The 15,686-nt window shown below is 40.0% G+C and overlaps 1 protein-coding gene across 1 annotated transcript in view; it reads left to right on the top strand.

The window, feature by feature from the left end:
- The window catches only part of ogfod3 (2-oxoglutarate and iron dependent oxygenase domain containing 3), a 29,456-nt gene extending 18,436 nt beyond the window's left edge, over nucleotides 1-11,020 (top strand). The window contains exon 9 of the mRNA XM_069664424.1: nucleotides 10,228-11,020. Within this exon, the coding sequence (XP_069520525.1) occupies nucleotides 10,228-10,364 (137 nt within the window). The 3' untranslated portion in view covers nucleotides 10,365-11,020. The remainder of the gene's footprint in view (nucleotides 1-10,227) is intronic.
- The last annotated feature ends 4,666 nt before the right edge of the window (nucleotides 11,021-15,686 follow it).

Below are 15,686 nucleotides of genomic sequence, written 5' to 3'. Positions count from 1 at the left end.
CTCCTTCCCTTTATCTCACCCATTGTCCATCAACTGCTGCCCTATAGTCTAGCTCCTGAGCCACTTTTAATCAACAGCAATTCAAAAAATGTGTTCTACTCCCTCTTGTTTCTTGAGTACAATTTTTCACTTCCCCACCCCCCCCCCCCCCCTCATGCCCCACCTGGTCATTGATCCTGACTTTGCTTCATCTCCCAATACACTAGTCGGACACAAGCCTCGTACCCAGTTAGTGAGATACATGTTGTGTATCCTATGTGGTGTCCTATGATGAGGCAGGGAGAGACGTTGACTGAAGGTCATATGGTAATAAAGAGTGAATGCGGCTTGCCTTCCGCCTTGTCTCTAGTGACAGGTTTTTGTGAATAGCGCAGACATCCTGCATGGGTGAAAAGAGAATCACCTTCAGACAACAGAGAGAATGGTGACAGCGTGATATTAAACTAAATGAAACCTGCAGGATGAAGAATAGAGGAGGAGGAAGGGATAGGACAAGATAGAAGTAGGACAACTGTTCCCTCTCTGAGGTCCTTCTTGATAGATTTCTAATTTCAATGGAGTCGTCACATGCACAAGTATTTAAATATGACTGACCTGTCAAGCCTCTCAGGGAAGCGGACCACTTTGATTACACCTGTCACTGAGAGATGCATCAAGTGGGAGACGTATAAAACTCAAATGCATAATGCATCAGTAGTCCACGTCATTTATTTGTCTCTGCTAAAACACACCTCACCCTTTTTCAGAAAGTCTTTGGGCTGCATGCTGGACAGTTTACTGACATGTTTTGACTTCCTTTGATCCTGATATCTGGAGGGATAATTAGTATGCTGAGATAATCATGTCTCTTTGAGGCGACAGTGACGAACAAGGTGTAATTATAACACCAGGAAGACAATCAAGACCTGGCTCTCAGAGAGAGCGGAAGTGGATTGTAATGACGGTAAACTCCATGGAGATAGATGTGGAAGTATTGTTGAAGTAAGGTAAAAATGTGGAAGAATATAAGTGAAAGATAAGAAAAGAGGGATGTGTATGTGAACGCGTCCTCTCTTTGACAAGGAGGGAAACATAAAGGAGGGTGGGCACAGACAGGAAATGCCTGGGAGATACGTAAAGAGCAGATAAGTGATAGAGAGATAAGGTGTTTGGCTGGGAAAGGCAGATACACACAGAGAAAGGGAAGGTCAGAGTCAAAAAGGTACGGCTGCCAGTCAGGGGTTAACCTGCCAGCTAAACAACCACAGGGGAATTGGATAACCTCAGCTGGGCTGCTGCCTTGAAACCAGCAGCTTGACCTTGGTGGCTGTGCCTCTGCAAACATCAACACACTAAATACAATGAAAATGTCTGGACTGAATCTTGGCACATTATAGGGCTGATTTCTTTTTTATAAGGTGTCATGTGTACACGTGTTATCAAAAGGGTAAGGGGTTGCAACTAAGATTTTTTCATACTTAGTGAATCTCTTGATTATATGTTTCGATTATAGGAGTTCTCCAGCAATGTTTTATTGCACCTCAAAAAAGTCTGGGGACTAAAAACGACTACAAAGTTGGAATGGCTACATTCGAAGCATCACAGGCAAACACATCCAGCATTAGTCATTACTATGGATCAGGCTCCTTCCTGCCTGGCAAATGCCGACGTTTTTCAAACTCTGCACCCAAACTACTTTATAAGGCAATTTTCCCTCCGGGCCAATGCTGCGATAGCCTGCGATGACATCATCAGGGGATTATTTTGTCAGTTTCAATCAAGCATGTGTGCCCCATTCAGTCTTATAAAGGTTCATGATTTTCTTTTTTTTTGCCTACCAGGCTTTTGTATTTTCTTGCACTTTGAACATGCGGATGAGGGTCTTTCAGTCTAGCACCATCACTCATTAACTGCAAGAAATGATTAGTTGACACAGCTCTTGATAAAATTCTGATGTTACAAAGTCAATTTCAACTTTGAATAATGCTCTTAAAGTTGTGTCTTTAAAGGTTCTGAGTCATACAGGTCAGACAGGTAATTTGAAGATTAATCCAAAATGCAGCTGGACTTGGTTGGAGTTCTTGAAGATGTTATCCTCTCATCCAAAAGTCTTCTTTACTTCTAAACTGACGGGCCACCTTTCAGATGAGAGGTGAAACGTCTACAAGAACTTCAACAAAGTCCAGCTGCATTTTGCATTAAGCTTCAAACTCTTACAGTTGTATTAATCATTTTATTGCCATTCATTTTAGTGCTAAAAAAAGGCTTTAAGAAGCCAGAACCAAGTTTATGTAATTAGCAAAATAGTTGCTTGATTAAATAGTTTTGCTAATTTATTAATTAAATAGTTCTTCCAGCATTAGATTAGGTTTCCTCCAAGCGCCTTTCGTAGCTTGATTCATTTCATCTTGCAACATTTAATTGGTAGATGATGGCCAACACCAAAACATGTATAATTATTACTAGTTGTGTTTTTTATTGTGTTAGAGGGTCGCTTGTTTCTTTCCGGTAAGGTAGCTCATCTCCACTGCTGCATAAAACTCGTAAAAACCTAGAAATTTGGGGGCGCTGGTTAAGCTCAGTTGGAGCAGAACCCATATACAGAGGCTACAGTCCTCACCGCACTGATCGCAGGCTTGACTCCCGGTCTGCCGATCATTTGGATTTTCACTTATTTTTGAAGTTGTATCTGTAGTCATGGATCTTTTCCTTCTTTGTTCAGCCGTAGTAGATTACTGTTTACTCGCACCACTTGCAGAGGCCGGACAAGCAGCCGCTTAGCTCCGCCTTCCCCCTCTCTGGCAGACTAACCACTGCTGGCTGATGGAAAACATCACTAACTGGGCGCCGCTTGTGATTTTGTGAGTCGCACTCGACATCCAGTCCGTAATTCTGCAAATGCAAAGGCTTTCAACAGTGAGTCATAGGCTCAATCACAATTGTGTTACCTCATTCGGCGACAGATAGTGACTTAACAGACATTTATTTAGATGAAAATCTTTGAGATTATTACTTTAAAGCTATATCTTTAACATGTTGCTGAGAGAAATGGTGGCAGCTTCTGGCCTCAGTGCTGCTGATGCATGGTGCAGTGGGAAACCGCTGGAAACAGCTCTTATGTCTTTAAAACCTCTGGAGGGTTTTTGCATATTAGTCTGGGGCTGAATCACAAATTAATCTCAGTTATTGGAAGTGTATTCCACATTTTTTTCGATCTTGAATGTTCAAGCAACATTTTAATTCAATGCCAACTCGCATCGTATACATTTTAACTTGAATCCCAGCGTCCCATGAGACATGATACTGCCTGTGTGATTCATCCTCCACTCATTAGTTATCTGGCTGTGGGAGTAATCAATGCATTTACCGGGGCAGTGAGTCGAAGTATTGCACGCCTTGTGACCATGCTGATGCTGTTTACAGGCATTGCACTCTAGCAGCAAACCTAGGTATTGGCAATGGTTGACTCAACACCGTTTAGCATCTAGAGGCATGACATGTTGAGGAAAGGTTGCTCGATGATAGCAACTTGCTCAGAAGTAAATTTAATATCATAAGCTTCCTAGGATCTTAACCATGATTTGTCTTTAAATACATTGTCAGACATTGTAGTGTTTCTACAGTGCACTCCTCTGATATCTTGTCAGTGCATGTTTAAATTCAGCTCTCCTTACCTTCAGCTAAGATAACAAGCAACATGTGACAAATGTGTAGTCTCCCCTTCATTGTAGATAACATACTGTGGCAGCAAAGTCAGCTTTCATGTACCTCTCGTTCCACATTTCAAGGTTAATAATCACTTAGATACTCCCTGATGACAGTCATAGGTAGTGATTATGTTACATTTCCATTACATTTCTAGAATTGGCTATTACATCTTGTCCTACCTTGTCAAATGTAAATTAGTCCATCACCTCTCCGGTGTTGTGTGGTGATAAACTGCCCAATTTTCTCCAGTCAGGAACAGCTTGTTTAGTCATTTATTAATCCAAAGAATTGTAGCCCACCTCTCGTCCCATGTCTGTTGGGATTGGCTCCAGCCCCGCGGTGCCTCTAAAGATTGAAGTAATTGCAGCTCTACAAACATGCAATACAAATGAAAAAAGGGCTGATTTTCTTTTTAAAATATGTACTAAACCACTACAGCATTACAATATATAACGCTGTCAACAATAGATGGACAAAAATACATAAGCTCGCATCTTTTGGACTCCACACCTCTTTAGCCCTGACACATGCTGACATGTTTCAGAAATGTAGCCACTCTAAAAACCTTGGGATAGTAAGATTCCTTAATGCGCCTTTACAGCTGAAGAACAAATTTCCTTTAAACAATCAATGAAATTACATCCAACACTTGCATTGCTTTGGAGACAAAAGTGTACAGTGAACAAATTGAATGGATAACCACTACTGCACTTCTGCTCTGGCCTATATTAATAATACAGTATAGCAAGCTACTGTAAGAAAACCAGTATTTAACAAAGAAAGACTGCAGCCATGGCCACACCTATTTATCACAATTTGGGGGGAATTCACTAAAGGATTGCGTGGCGTTTGCGCGTATTTAAATGAGTCATTATGCAGACACGCAGTTAGAGTAAAAATATACCACTTTTATAAGGGCTGTCACGCTCTGAGTTTACAGTGATCATGACGAAAATTCGACCTTTTTTGTGATCAAAAAATGTCATTATCTGTAAAAACAAAATGTTAATATTTTGTCATTATTATTATAATTGGGTGACCAATCAGTCCAGGGCTGTGTGAGGCTCAACTCCGGCACACAGGCACACTTTGGAGCCATTACGCATGACCAGGATTATTATATGGACTAGCTGCTGTTGATGGCTCCTCTAAAAAATGAAGCTCTGTTACAGACAGTTAAACTAGTAAACACCTGTCAAGTCTGGACTTTACAATAAACTGTTCAAAGAGCTGCCCCCTCCTCTCCCTGCTCATCATCAGTCTGTGCATGGAGTTGAGATCTATCAGTGTGCGCTCATCCGAGAGCGCAGCACTGCGCAGCAGAGAGTGCAGGTGCAGACAGCTTCTCTCCACAATCAAACACAAAACAAGAGCAAACTAGACGGATCTGCTAAACTTTATGGGCACGTTTGTGCTTGAATATCATAAGTGCAATTTGCTTTGTGAATCTGACCTTTAGACGGAGCAGATAGCGTGGGGCAAATGATGCGCAAATGATGGTGCCATCAGCGGCCGCAATTCAGGCTTAGTGAATCCCCCCTTAGTGTATAAATGACAATTTGTTGGGGATTTTTTGTTTTAAGAAAGCTCACTTTTACGATTTTCGTGTGAGCCACGCAGCGCTGTAACCCCCCCTCCCTTTTTTTTCTGGAAACATTTGGAACAGTACAGCACGGCAGACATTTCTGTTGGCCAGCGTTGCCTTTCATACCAAACCCTTTATTCAGACCATTTACAGCCTGACAGATAGACTGACATGGCTGATATTGTCAGACAACTTCATTGTATTACAGATATATTAATGTCTGCTTGTAGATTGATTGATGTCATTTTTTATTTTTAACATTGGGAGGTATTATAGGACCAGCAGAAGCTGATCAGGCAGTATGTCAGTGCACCAAAGGCAGAGGCGTGTTGGTCTTGATTTCCAAACAATTGATACATGTCATTGCTAATGACAGTCTAGATGCTGCAGGTCATATTGGGCAAATGATTTCTGGAAGTCTGGAAAACGGATTCACGTTCTAAAAATAGTTAGCTTAAGCTCTTTCACTCAAACACCACCAGTTTTTTTAAAGGAGTTCTCCACAATATTATTTTTTCTTTTTTAAGACCTTTCCCGGGTGGCAAAACAAAAAGGACCCATATGTTTACGAACATAAGTATGCTTTGGAAATGACAGAATAATAGTACAGGGAGTTTGGGTCTCAGATTGTGCTCATCCAGTCTTGTCCTGCATGGGGACCACTCCCCTCTGCCTTTCATAAGAGGCAGTGGTTATTAAAACAAATTGATTTCTGGATATTGCTATGACTCAGAGTTGGTCTCAGTAAGATTGTTCAGTCTCGAAAAAAATCCTGGGTCTTTTTAATAAAGATATACTGGAGTGACTCTGGTATTATTGGGCAAATTCCACAGCTGGGTGCATAAGATTTGTTTGTTTTACACAGCTTACGTTTTGTGTTGGTGTAGGAGATCGTGATTTAAACGTCTCAGGATCATTCCTATGAACTCTCTTGACAGTTAACAGTCCTACCTCACTATACTTAACCTCACAATAGACTTAAAGCTTGAATAATTTAAATAGAGTAAGTTTTAAAGGGCGATACACTGACATTTAGAGTGTGATGTTCTTTTAAAGACAAACTGACAGCTGTGGTTTTAAGAAGGCTATTAGACAAGAGAGTGAGAATCTAAATACTTTCTTCTGCTTAGGGTTTAATGTATAGATGTATGTGAAAAAAAATCAGACCAAATGATCCTGTTTTTGGATATAGTGCTGTTTACATAGATCATTTACATAGAAATGTGCACATTTTAATATAAGCCTTGGTATTTGATGTGCCTGTGTTTACAATATTATGCTGTCAGCCCTATTCTACCACAGTGTTTTTTAGTGTCTACAATACTGACTTAAAAGCTCCTGTGAGGAGCCTTTGGTTTGCATTGATTTTGGCGCCCCCGGTGGACAAAGCCGTACCTCTTATCTCTTTGCTGATTTTGTCCTGTACGTGCTTTAGTGATGGTTTTAACAAAACATTTCATCCTGTTTTCTTTAACAATCATATGTATCACTCACTTTAAATATATGCCCTGGAAAATGTGGACAAAGGCAATGTGCAGTTAATCGCTTTGTCTGCCACCAGCAGTTTCACGCATCAAAAATATCTAGATAGAAATCATGAATCTTGTCGCTGATGGTCTGTTTGCTTTTGTAGCTCATATAGAGTCATCAGAATTAATTTCATAACCAGCGAAAAACTCCTCACAGGAGCTTTAAGTACTTGCTTTTTTGATTGCTTTTATGCTTTTATTTGCTTTATTGATGTTAACCTGTTAGCTAACAACTCAGAATAATCTTCTTTAAGTATCCTTGAGGTAGAGAAAGTCATACAGCCACATCCTTTCTCGCCTCTGCTCCACTACCTTTTGTAAATCAATAACATTTCTGATTCAGCATTTTGCACTTTCTGAAAAAATTATCATGTTCCTTATTTTACTTTTTATATCCAAATCATCTCCAGCACAGCACTGAGATTAGATTAGAAATTAAGAAATGAAACCATTAGCATTTTAACAAAGTTAATCAATTAATCCTTTGCTCCAAGGAAAGTTTCCAAGCTCAGCAGATCAGCTTCTTACATCATTGTAACTTGGTTTGATCCACATCCGTAAGACTCAGCGCTCTCCACTAATGAAATGTTTAAATCTTGGTAGTTGTTTAATCTCTGCTCTCAGTGTTCTCCTCTCTCTGTCCAGTGGACATTAAAGATGTACCAAGAATTCTAAACTCAAGGATGGACTCTTTTTTTTGTCCTGCTTTGAGGTTCTGTGTGAGTGAATTCTCAGTCTTCTGGGTAACTATTATTAATACAGTAACAATATCAGATTTTTTTTTTTTTTTTTTTAACTACCCTATCTAAAGATATAAAGTTAGGCACATAGCATGTTCTTGAGAAAGTCACTGTTGCCAGCCTGGATTGAATATTCAGCTTGGAAATTATGATTTTACAAGTAGTGTCATATTTTTTGGTAAGGATCTGTTCCTCTACCCTTTTATAGCTCTGTTCTGAATGGTCACTACCCACTGAAGGGCACTTTAGAACGAGGGGCAGGGCCAAGGAGGAAATTGGGATTGAGCCTTTAGGAGGTACTGTAGGAGGCACTGTGAGGGCTATCAAAGTTTGATTTATTACTGCAGGAAAGTGTGGTCCTGACTGAATCTTCACTGCTGCACAGCTTTATTTTTCCATTTGCAAAAAAAACCAATACAAGTGGGAGGATATCAGTTTCTTTTAGGACAGCATGTGTTCTCCGCATTCGCATCAAAGTCAGTCAACAGTGTCATAAAATCCGTTTTCCCAAAGGATGCCTCCCAGAGAAATCCTGCTGGAACGTCATCTTCTTTTTAATGGAACTTTTATTAGACAGCGATCGAGTGGAAAGCTGCTACAATACAATAAGATTGAAAAGCTCTATATACTGTAGATCTTGTGAACCTTTTATCATGCACCGTTGCACATTAAGGACGGCAACACAGCCTAGAAGATTCTACTTTTTCAGCCCGTTTTGTGGGTTTTGTAGGGAAATGAGTCATGTCAAGTTGAAAAAGTCATATTATTTGTTGGTGACAACCAAAGTGTAAAGGCTGATCTGTTACTGTAAACTATCCTATCCTTCTAAACTTCTGTGATATGCACACACACAGAAACTACTGTATTATCTCGGTGAATAACATCCTGTTAATGCCCAGGAAATTGATTCCTTGAAGAGTGCGAACCCTGTTGAATTCCTCCGTGAATATCCCTCTATTGTGCTGCCACTAATCTGTGCTGCTGACTGTACGAAATCTGTTGGCCATTCACAGTAAACACTGGGAACGTTTATATTGACAAGTGCAGGGGATTATTTTCAAAGATTATTGCATTGTGCACTTATCTAAAGCTGTGTGGCTAATTTAAGCACTTGAAAATGCCCTCTATTTCAAAGACATTAAACAAGCAGACCAGTGCTTGTTGTGTTGCTGCTCACACTCATTTTGTGTGCATTAATTATCTTCCTCATTATTTGCCTCTCTTTATGTTTTCAGTGTAAATGTCATTGTTTAACTGAGTGCTGCTTTCCACGCATGTCCTCAGCTAATGCCCTGCCAGGGGGATTAACCCTCCCACGCACACACTGTACACACTCAGACCAACACGAGTCATCAGTATTCCTCTGAGAGAAAGTAGAGCAAACAAATCAGGGCATAATGATTCTAACGTTTTTATTCATATTCTCTCTATGAGATAACCCGTACAAAAGGCAAAGAACCTGGAAGTTTTATAACAAAACAACTTTTTAATATAAATCTCTTAATTATGCAACGACTGCAGAGGAGATGTAAATATTAATGTAAAGGTCTCTCGAAGAAAGAGCTGGGTGTTTTTCCAAAGAACCAGACTCTATGATAAATGGCATTAGCTCATTAGCTGGCTCAGCGAAGCAAAGCCTGTGATCAATGAAGAGAATTTACCCCCAGGCGAACTCTCCAGACTCACACTGTGGGTCAGTCCAAGGAAAAAAGTTTGATTTATTTAGACAGTCAAAAAAATATTCTCAGCATTCACTAAAATACAATCCTTGAATAAGCTGACCGTGTCCTCTTTCATATCTTCAGTGTTCAGGCTTCCAGCTTTGTCTCGTGTGTTGTGTCCTCTCGTCTCCTCTCATCAAGTTTCATTCACTTCCCCAAGCACTACTGTATAGTTTGCATGATAGTTCTTTTAAGGCTCAGTTCAACATTTCTGGTAATAAGCTTATTTACTGTCTTTCCATGATTGAGATGAGAATATTATTGTGTATTAAATTAGGGTGACCATATTTTCAAACACTTAAACTTGGGTCCCTTTATCAATTGCCCATGTTCATACATGTGGAAATGTACAGTGGCCGACTAGGGTAATCCCGCTGCAATGGCCGAAGCGGTTTCCATTAGAAGAGACAGGCTGCACATTTAGAAATCATGCAAATTCAAAACCACATGCAAATGAAAACAATGTGCTGCAAAAGGCCGAAACAAATGCATTAAAATCAAACGTGCTGCAAATACAGAAGTAATGCAAAATCAAAAACCCACAAACCCAGAAAAAGCATGCAAAAAAAAAACCGCAGGACAGGAAACACAGCTACCTGTACACTGAGATGATCTGTGCTGTTTGCATACTGGCAGATTCTGACAGAAAGAATCGCAATGAAAACAACATTGATTGAATTTAGCAACTGGTAGTGCACCAGTTGCTAAATGTCTATGTTTTATAATTTCGAGGACTGTAGAAGTGTTGCTACTTGTATATCTAAACTTTGGACCACTGCTTTGAATATTCCAAGCTAGGTTAACCATGCACTGACTCCAGTTCTTTGCTTATTGAACGTGTATTATCAATATCAACCTTAAAATCTAAGTCTTGGAGACAAAGCAAAAAAGCATATTCCCAAATTGTTGAACTATTCCTTCAAATCATTTCTTCTCTCCCTCCCTTATATTCCTTTCTCGCCCAGGCCGAGTGTCTTTCTTCTCCTCCGGCACAGAGAACCTCCACCGCGTGGAAAGGGTGGCATGGGGAACACGCTACGCCATCACCGTGTCCTTCACCTGCGACCCAGCACACGCCATCTCTGATCCGGCTCTGCCCTGAGTTACCCAGGAGTGATGAGGATGCTCACTGCCTCAGATAATCCCTGCAGCAAAGAGAGGGAGCAGAGGGGAGAAGCAAGGGAGTAGGAGGAGGAAGAAGCAAGGTTTTAGATGGAGGTTTTACTTGTAACATTGGTTTACTGCAGCTGCACAGTCAATATCTGTAATTTTCTTTTATCCCCAGATATTGACTGGCTGTTATTTACTGATTGTGCTGCAGAAAGAAAGGTGTTGTTACAGATCCTTGTATTTTTATCCAATTTTCTACAGCAGTGTTTTTCACTGCACAACCATAATAGCTAGTGTACGGCATCGTTGAGTTTTCCCACACATTCCTCAACTTGTTTCTCCTAATCCTTTGGAGGATGGCTCGAGCTGATACAGTATCAATTAATCTGAAGTGTGGTTGTGTGCTTACTGTGTATCTATAGATTAGAAGAGCTGCCAATTTCATGAAGGAGAAATATAAATCTGGCAAATCCTCCATCACCACACAGTTCCTACTTATATATTCCCTTCATCCATGACCCAGGAGGTGTTTTCTTCTAAGAAGAACCCTCTCCTTGTCAAACAGGGATTACTCTTTTTAGTTAGTTATCATTTCCTTCAATGGGGTTGGTATGAATGGTTTGAAATAAAATACTGATAAAACATGAACCTCGTCTCTTTGCCTCACTGTTAGCACTCAAAGTATTTGGTCTGTTTTTTCACCAGGTTCGTTTTTATTAAGAACCACTTCAGTTATCATCAGGTGTCATTAATAAACAGATATCCTTCTTGTGTAAACCTGTATTAATTACTCCTACAGTCTTATCTGCACATCCTCAAGAAGGCAGAAACTCAATTGCTTGAGGAGGCACTTGACAATCAGAAACTGACATGCACTCAAATTTTCTGCACAACCGCTTAGAGCAGAGCACCCTCTCAGCTTTGCTTTATACTATCAGGAGTTTGAGCCTTGAGTCCATCATTTCACGAAACGGGGTTAGGGGCCGCTTGAAAGTGGAAGGCCACTATCAGGCTGTCACACCAGTACCACCCTCATGCATAGAGGACTATATACGTTTTTTTGGCCTTATTTCATGTGTACTGAAAGTATGGTTGTTCACTACCACCTTGATGACAGAAAAGTAATCTTAAGACCATATCCTTGCTGATGTCACCAGTAAGCTTGTGGCAAAGCTTATCTCAGCTAACAAGGTTATGTTAGCCTAGCCACCATAGCTAGTCAGAGTAATTGATAGCAGAAAGTATGTGATCCCACATTAAGACAGACGAGAGATATGTGTTCATTCCTTTGTTTACATCACTATGTTGCACATACATTGTCACTAAAGACAACACATGTATAAATTCAAGTCAGTAAATGTCATGAAGCAAGACCACTGGTATTTTTAGCATTATGTGGGTGGAACATGCGTGGTTTGATAGTGGCCTTTCACTTTCGAGCGGCTCCTGCCATTAGGAAACAATTACAGTTGGAAGACGAGTGGCACTGAGGGGATCGGCACCCAGTCTAGTGATTGGCACATGCTGCTGGCCCCCTAATGGCATCCCATCAGCCACAGCACATGCTGCTGAACTACTGGCACATGCTCTGGCATAGCATCGGCCACTTTTTGATCTAGGTGCTGCTGCATCAAGACATCAAGTGCATCACAAAACACAAAGACGTGAACTTTCCGGTCACACAGACAGGACAAATTAAATACTAAAAACAAACACATTTTTTTATTTCCTATTTTTGATCTGAGCATAATAAAGAACATTTTAAAAACTGTCATACATGTTTTGGTGTCAGATTAATAAATGAATAAAGAAATAAAATTTGGATTCTCAATTGAATATTATTAGAACTAATGACACATGGATTGTTCATATGTCGGCTGTGGCTCAGTGGTAGAGTCGGTCGTCTTTCAATCGGAAGGTCGGAGGTTTGATCCCCAGCTCCCTCAGGCTACATGTCGAAGTGTAGAAGAAGACACTGAACCCCAAATTGCTCCCGGTGGCATAGCCAACGGGTATGAATGTGATATCTGATTGACAGTTGGGCACTTTACGTAGCAGCCTCTGCCATCAGTGTGTGAATGGGTGAATGTGATATGTAGTGTAAAAGCAGCTTTGAGTGGTCGCAAAGACTAGAAAAGTGCTATATAAGTACAGTCCATTTACCATTTACCATGTCCTTGGGCAAAACGCTGAACCTCAAGTTGCTCCCGGTGGCATAGCCAATGGGTATGAATGTGATAACTGATTGACACTTTAAGTAGCAGCCTCTCCCATCAGTGTATGAATGTGTGTGTGAATGGGTGAATGTGACATGTAGTGTAAAAGCAGCTTTGAGTGGTGGCAAAGACTAGAAAAGTGCTATATAAGTAGAGTCCATTTACCATTTAACTAAGAAAGCTGTGTAATGAAAGTCAGTTTGAATTACCAACAGCTCACATATACTCGGCAGTTTACATTACTTTAAATGAAAACCTAACAAATACTTGTACAGATGTCTAATTTCTGCACATTATCACTAAAAAAATCTATCTATATACTTTTGAAACTTTTACAGTTAATACATAACAGTGAACCTATGCGCTGCATTATTCTTTCAAGTTTCATTATTGTTGTAGTGGAAGCAATGGAACAAGCTGATGACACAAAACTGACATGTTTTCTACTGATAGTTGATATCATAAATGTTTGATCAGACCTGCACATCCAGTATAGAGCTGTAACAATACAGGCACTCATTTGGAATCGTGTTTCTCGCTGACAAAGAGACACACAGGATGTATGGACGTCAGTGTTGCAAGGTCATTTATTCCTGTCACATATTTTTCTCTACCTTACTCAAAGTTTTACACCAACTCAGATAATAAGCAGAAACATTGAGCTTGTGAGTTGTCTTCCCGTAAAAGGTGTCATTGATCTCCTTCAATCTTCTAAGTAAATGCTTCGGTTACGGATAATAAGCACACAATCATGTTGAATGGCTTGTGTGTCATACTGACAAACCAGCTCAGGGATCTCTGAACAGAACTAAACCTCAAAGGAAAACTAAACCCGATAAGTTGAACCCCTTTGATGCAGGCCCTCCACTCAAAATCCTAAATTACTATACAAGCTAATTGAGATGAAGGTATACAAACACAGACTAGTGATTTCTTTTGCCGACCATCTATTTAGTCAGATAATGTGTTTCTTTTGTGTTCATCATTTTCAGAGATAATCAAACATGATGTCACTGTGCTTCTACATATTTCTATATTCTATGTAACAAAAAGTAATAGGAAACACACTTAAAAATAATAACTGAATAAAATAGAAAAAAAGTATAATTAGATGAATTAATGATCAAATAACAAAAATAACCACTTGTATGTCATTACCCAATCCCGGAACACCTCAGCTATCGTCTGAGACGATATAGCCTCTGGGGAGAACGATGAACATGTCAGGTGTGTCCGGTTTAGCCAGCGGTTAGTGATAAACGACTTCCAGGCAAGACTTCCTTTTCCACTTGCTGCATTGTTTACAGTATCATCTTGAGAAGTGGCCATGTGTTCAGATCAAAAGTGAAGCGAATTTCTCCCCTCTAGATATGTCTGCACAATAAATGCTGTCATGCCTTTGTTCATCAAATCCCCCGGAGCAGTGCCCGTTCATCTTTTTCTGGTGAGTCTCAGTTTCACTGTAAATAGTAGGTTAGACAGAGGCTTCACTCTGGCTAACTACTGCGATATGAACCCGGATAATAAACAGTTTTTCTTGTGATTGACTTTAATTAAAGAAAAGAAGACTTTTCATATGACATGTGGGTCAGGACAAACATCTGGAGAGGTCGGTGTAATTTGAGCTTTCTTTAGTTGTTCCAATGTACACTGCCTGCCTTGGACTTTTACAACCTGCTTACAGAAGCCTCTGACAGCCTCAAGCAATGATACAGCATCAATGTGGCCGTAACATACAAGTGTACACTGGGGAGGAAAAAGTCAGTCTGCTTACTTGACTTAATTTAATGAAGCTTGAAGTGTCTGCAAGTATACAAAATTATAAACAGCTGCAATATAATTGTCCACATTTTCATTGTAGATGCACAGTACAGTGGTATATTCTGCAGTGCTAGGAAAGTGTATCCCAAAGTGCCTGTGTGCATGTGATCTCTCATTCATGATACAAGCTTTAACCTACACAGTTTTAGCCAGAGGGTAAGTGCAAAATGATCGCTTTATTAATGTTAAAACTGGTCTCAAAGCACAGAAGTGCTATTAGCTGAAAAGATTAAAATGTATGTCCAGCAAAGGTGATATGACTCATCTGGCTATTTATACATCTCTCTTTTTCCTCCCAAAGCACAAGCTTTTGTAGTCATGACGATTAATACCCAGCATTTAATAAATATAGTATTTTTTCCTGTGGCTCCGGGGAGCTTTATCAAGTCTAAAGAAATTACTTAAGGGACACCACTTAGGTTATGTCAGCTTGGGCTAACAGGAATCTTAGACAGAAAGCATTGCAGGTAGACAGTGTGGGTGGCAGGGAGGTCAATACTACATTGCCGTAGAACTGTATATGTGCAAGTAAGTAACAATTTTCACCAAAAGCTTGTGAAGCACATTTTGATGAAACATTAAGGGGGACTTCACTAAGAATGGAGTGCGAGTGCTGAAAGCACCATACACTGCACATTATTTAGCCAACGGTATGTATGTAAAGACTGATTGACAGTTGGGCACATTAGGTAGCAGCCTCTGCCATCAGTCTATGAATGGGTCAATGTGACATGTAGTGTAAAAGCAGCTGTCAGTGGTCGCAAGACTAGAAAAGTGCTATATAAGTGCAGTCCATTTACCATTTAGAACTCCACACAATAACACAAATAAACTAACCAATCGAGGCAGCGGTAGACCCTCAGCAACTCCAGTGTTCTGCGAGGTAAAATAACTGTTATTGTCAATGGAGTCTGGTGGCTATGAATAGAGCTATATAACTGCTGTTTCTGGTTAAACAAACTCATTTGAATTATAACTGGGAGCTGAGGATGTAGATGACACAATAAGCTTTCATAACCCTGTTTTATGAAGCCATTTATGGCATTATTTGGAACACCTATCACTTTAACTACATCAACCTTTACAATGTCCCAACAACTGTGCTATCATGTCCTCTCTTCCTTTTCAGTTCATTGCATAGGATTCATGTGTAAGGTAACCTTAGCAGAAAAAATGTTATTATAAAAATTAGCGGGGAAGGGAAAGTAACTATAGTAACTTTTACTTTAAGTACTTTTACTTTTACTTGAGTACAATTTCAGTCAAGTAACAGTACT

Source organism: Semicossyphus pulcher, unplaced genomic scaffold, assembly GCF_022749685.1.
Source record: "Semicossyphus pulcher isolate SPU_LCO1_2020_fin unplaced genomic scaffold, fSemPul1.0.p SCAF_16, whole genome shotgun sequence".
NCBI lineage: Eukaryota > Metazoa > Chordata > Actinopteri > Labriformes > Labridae > Semicossyphus > Semicossyphus pulcher.
Note: the sequence above shows the minus strand (reverse complement) of the source record. Positions and strands in the feature narration are given on the sequence as shown.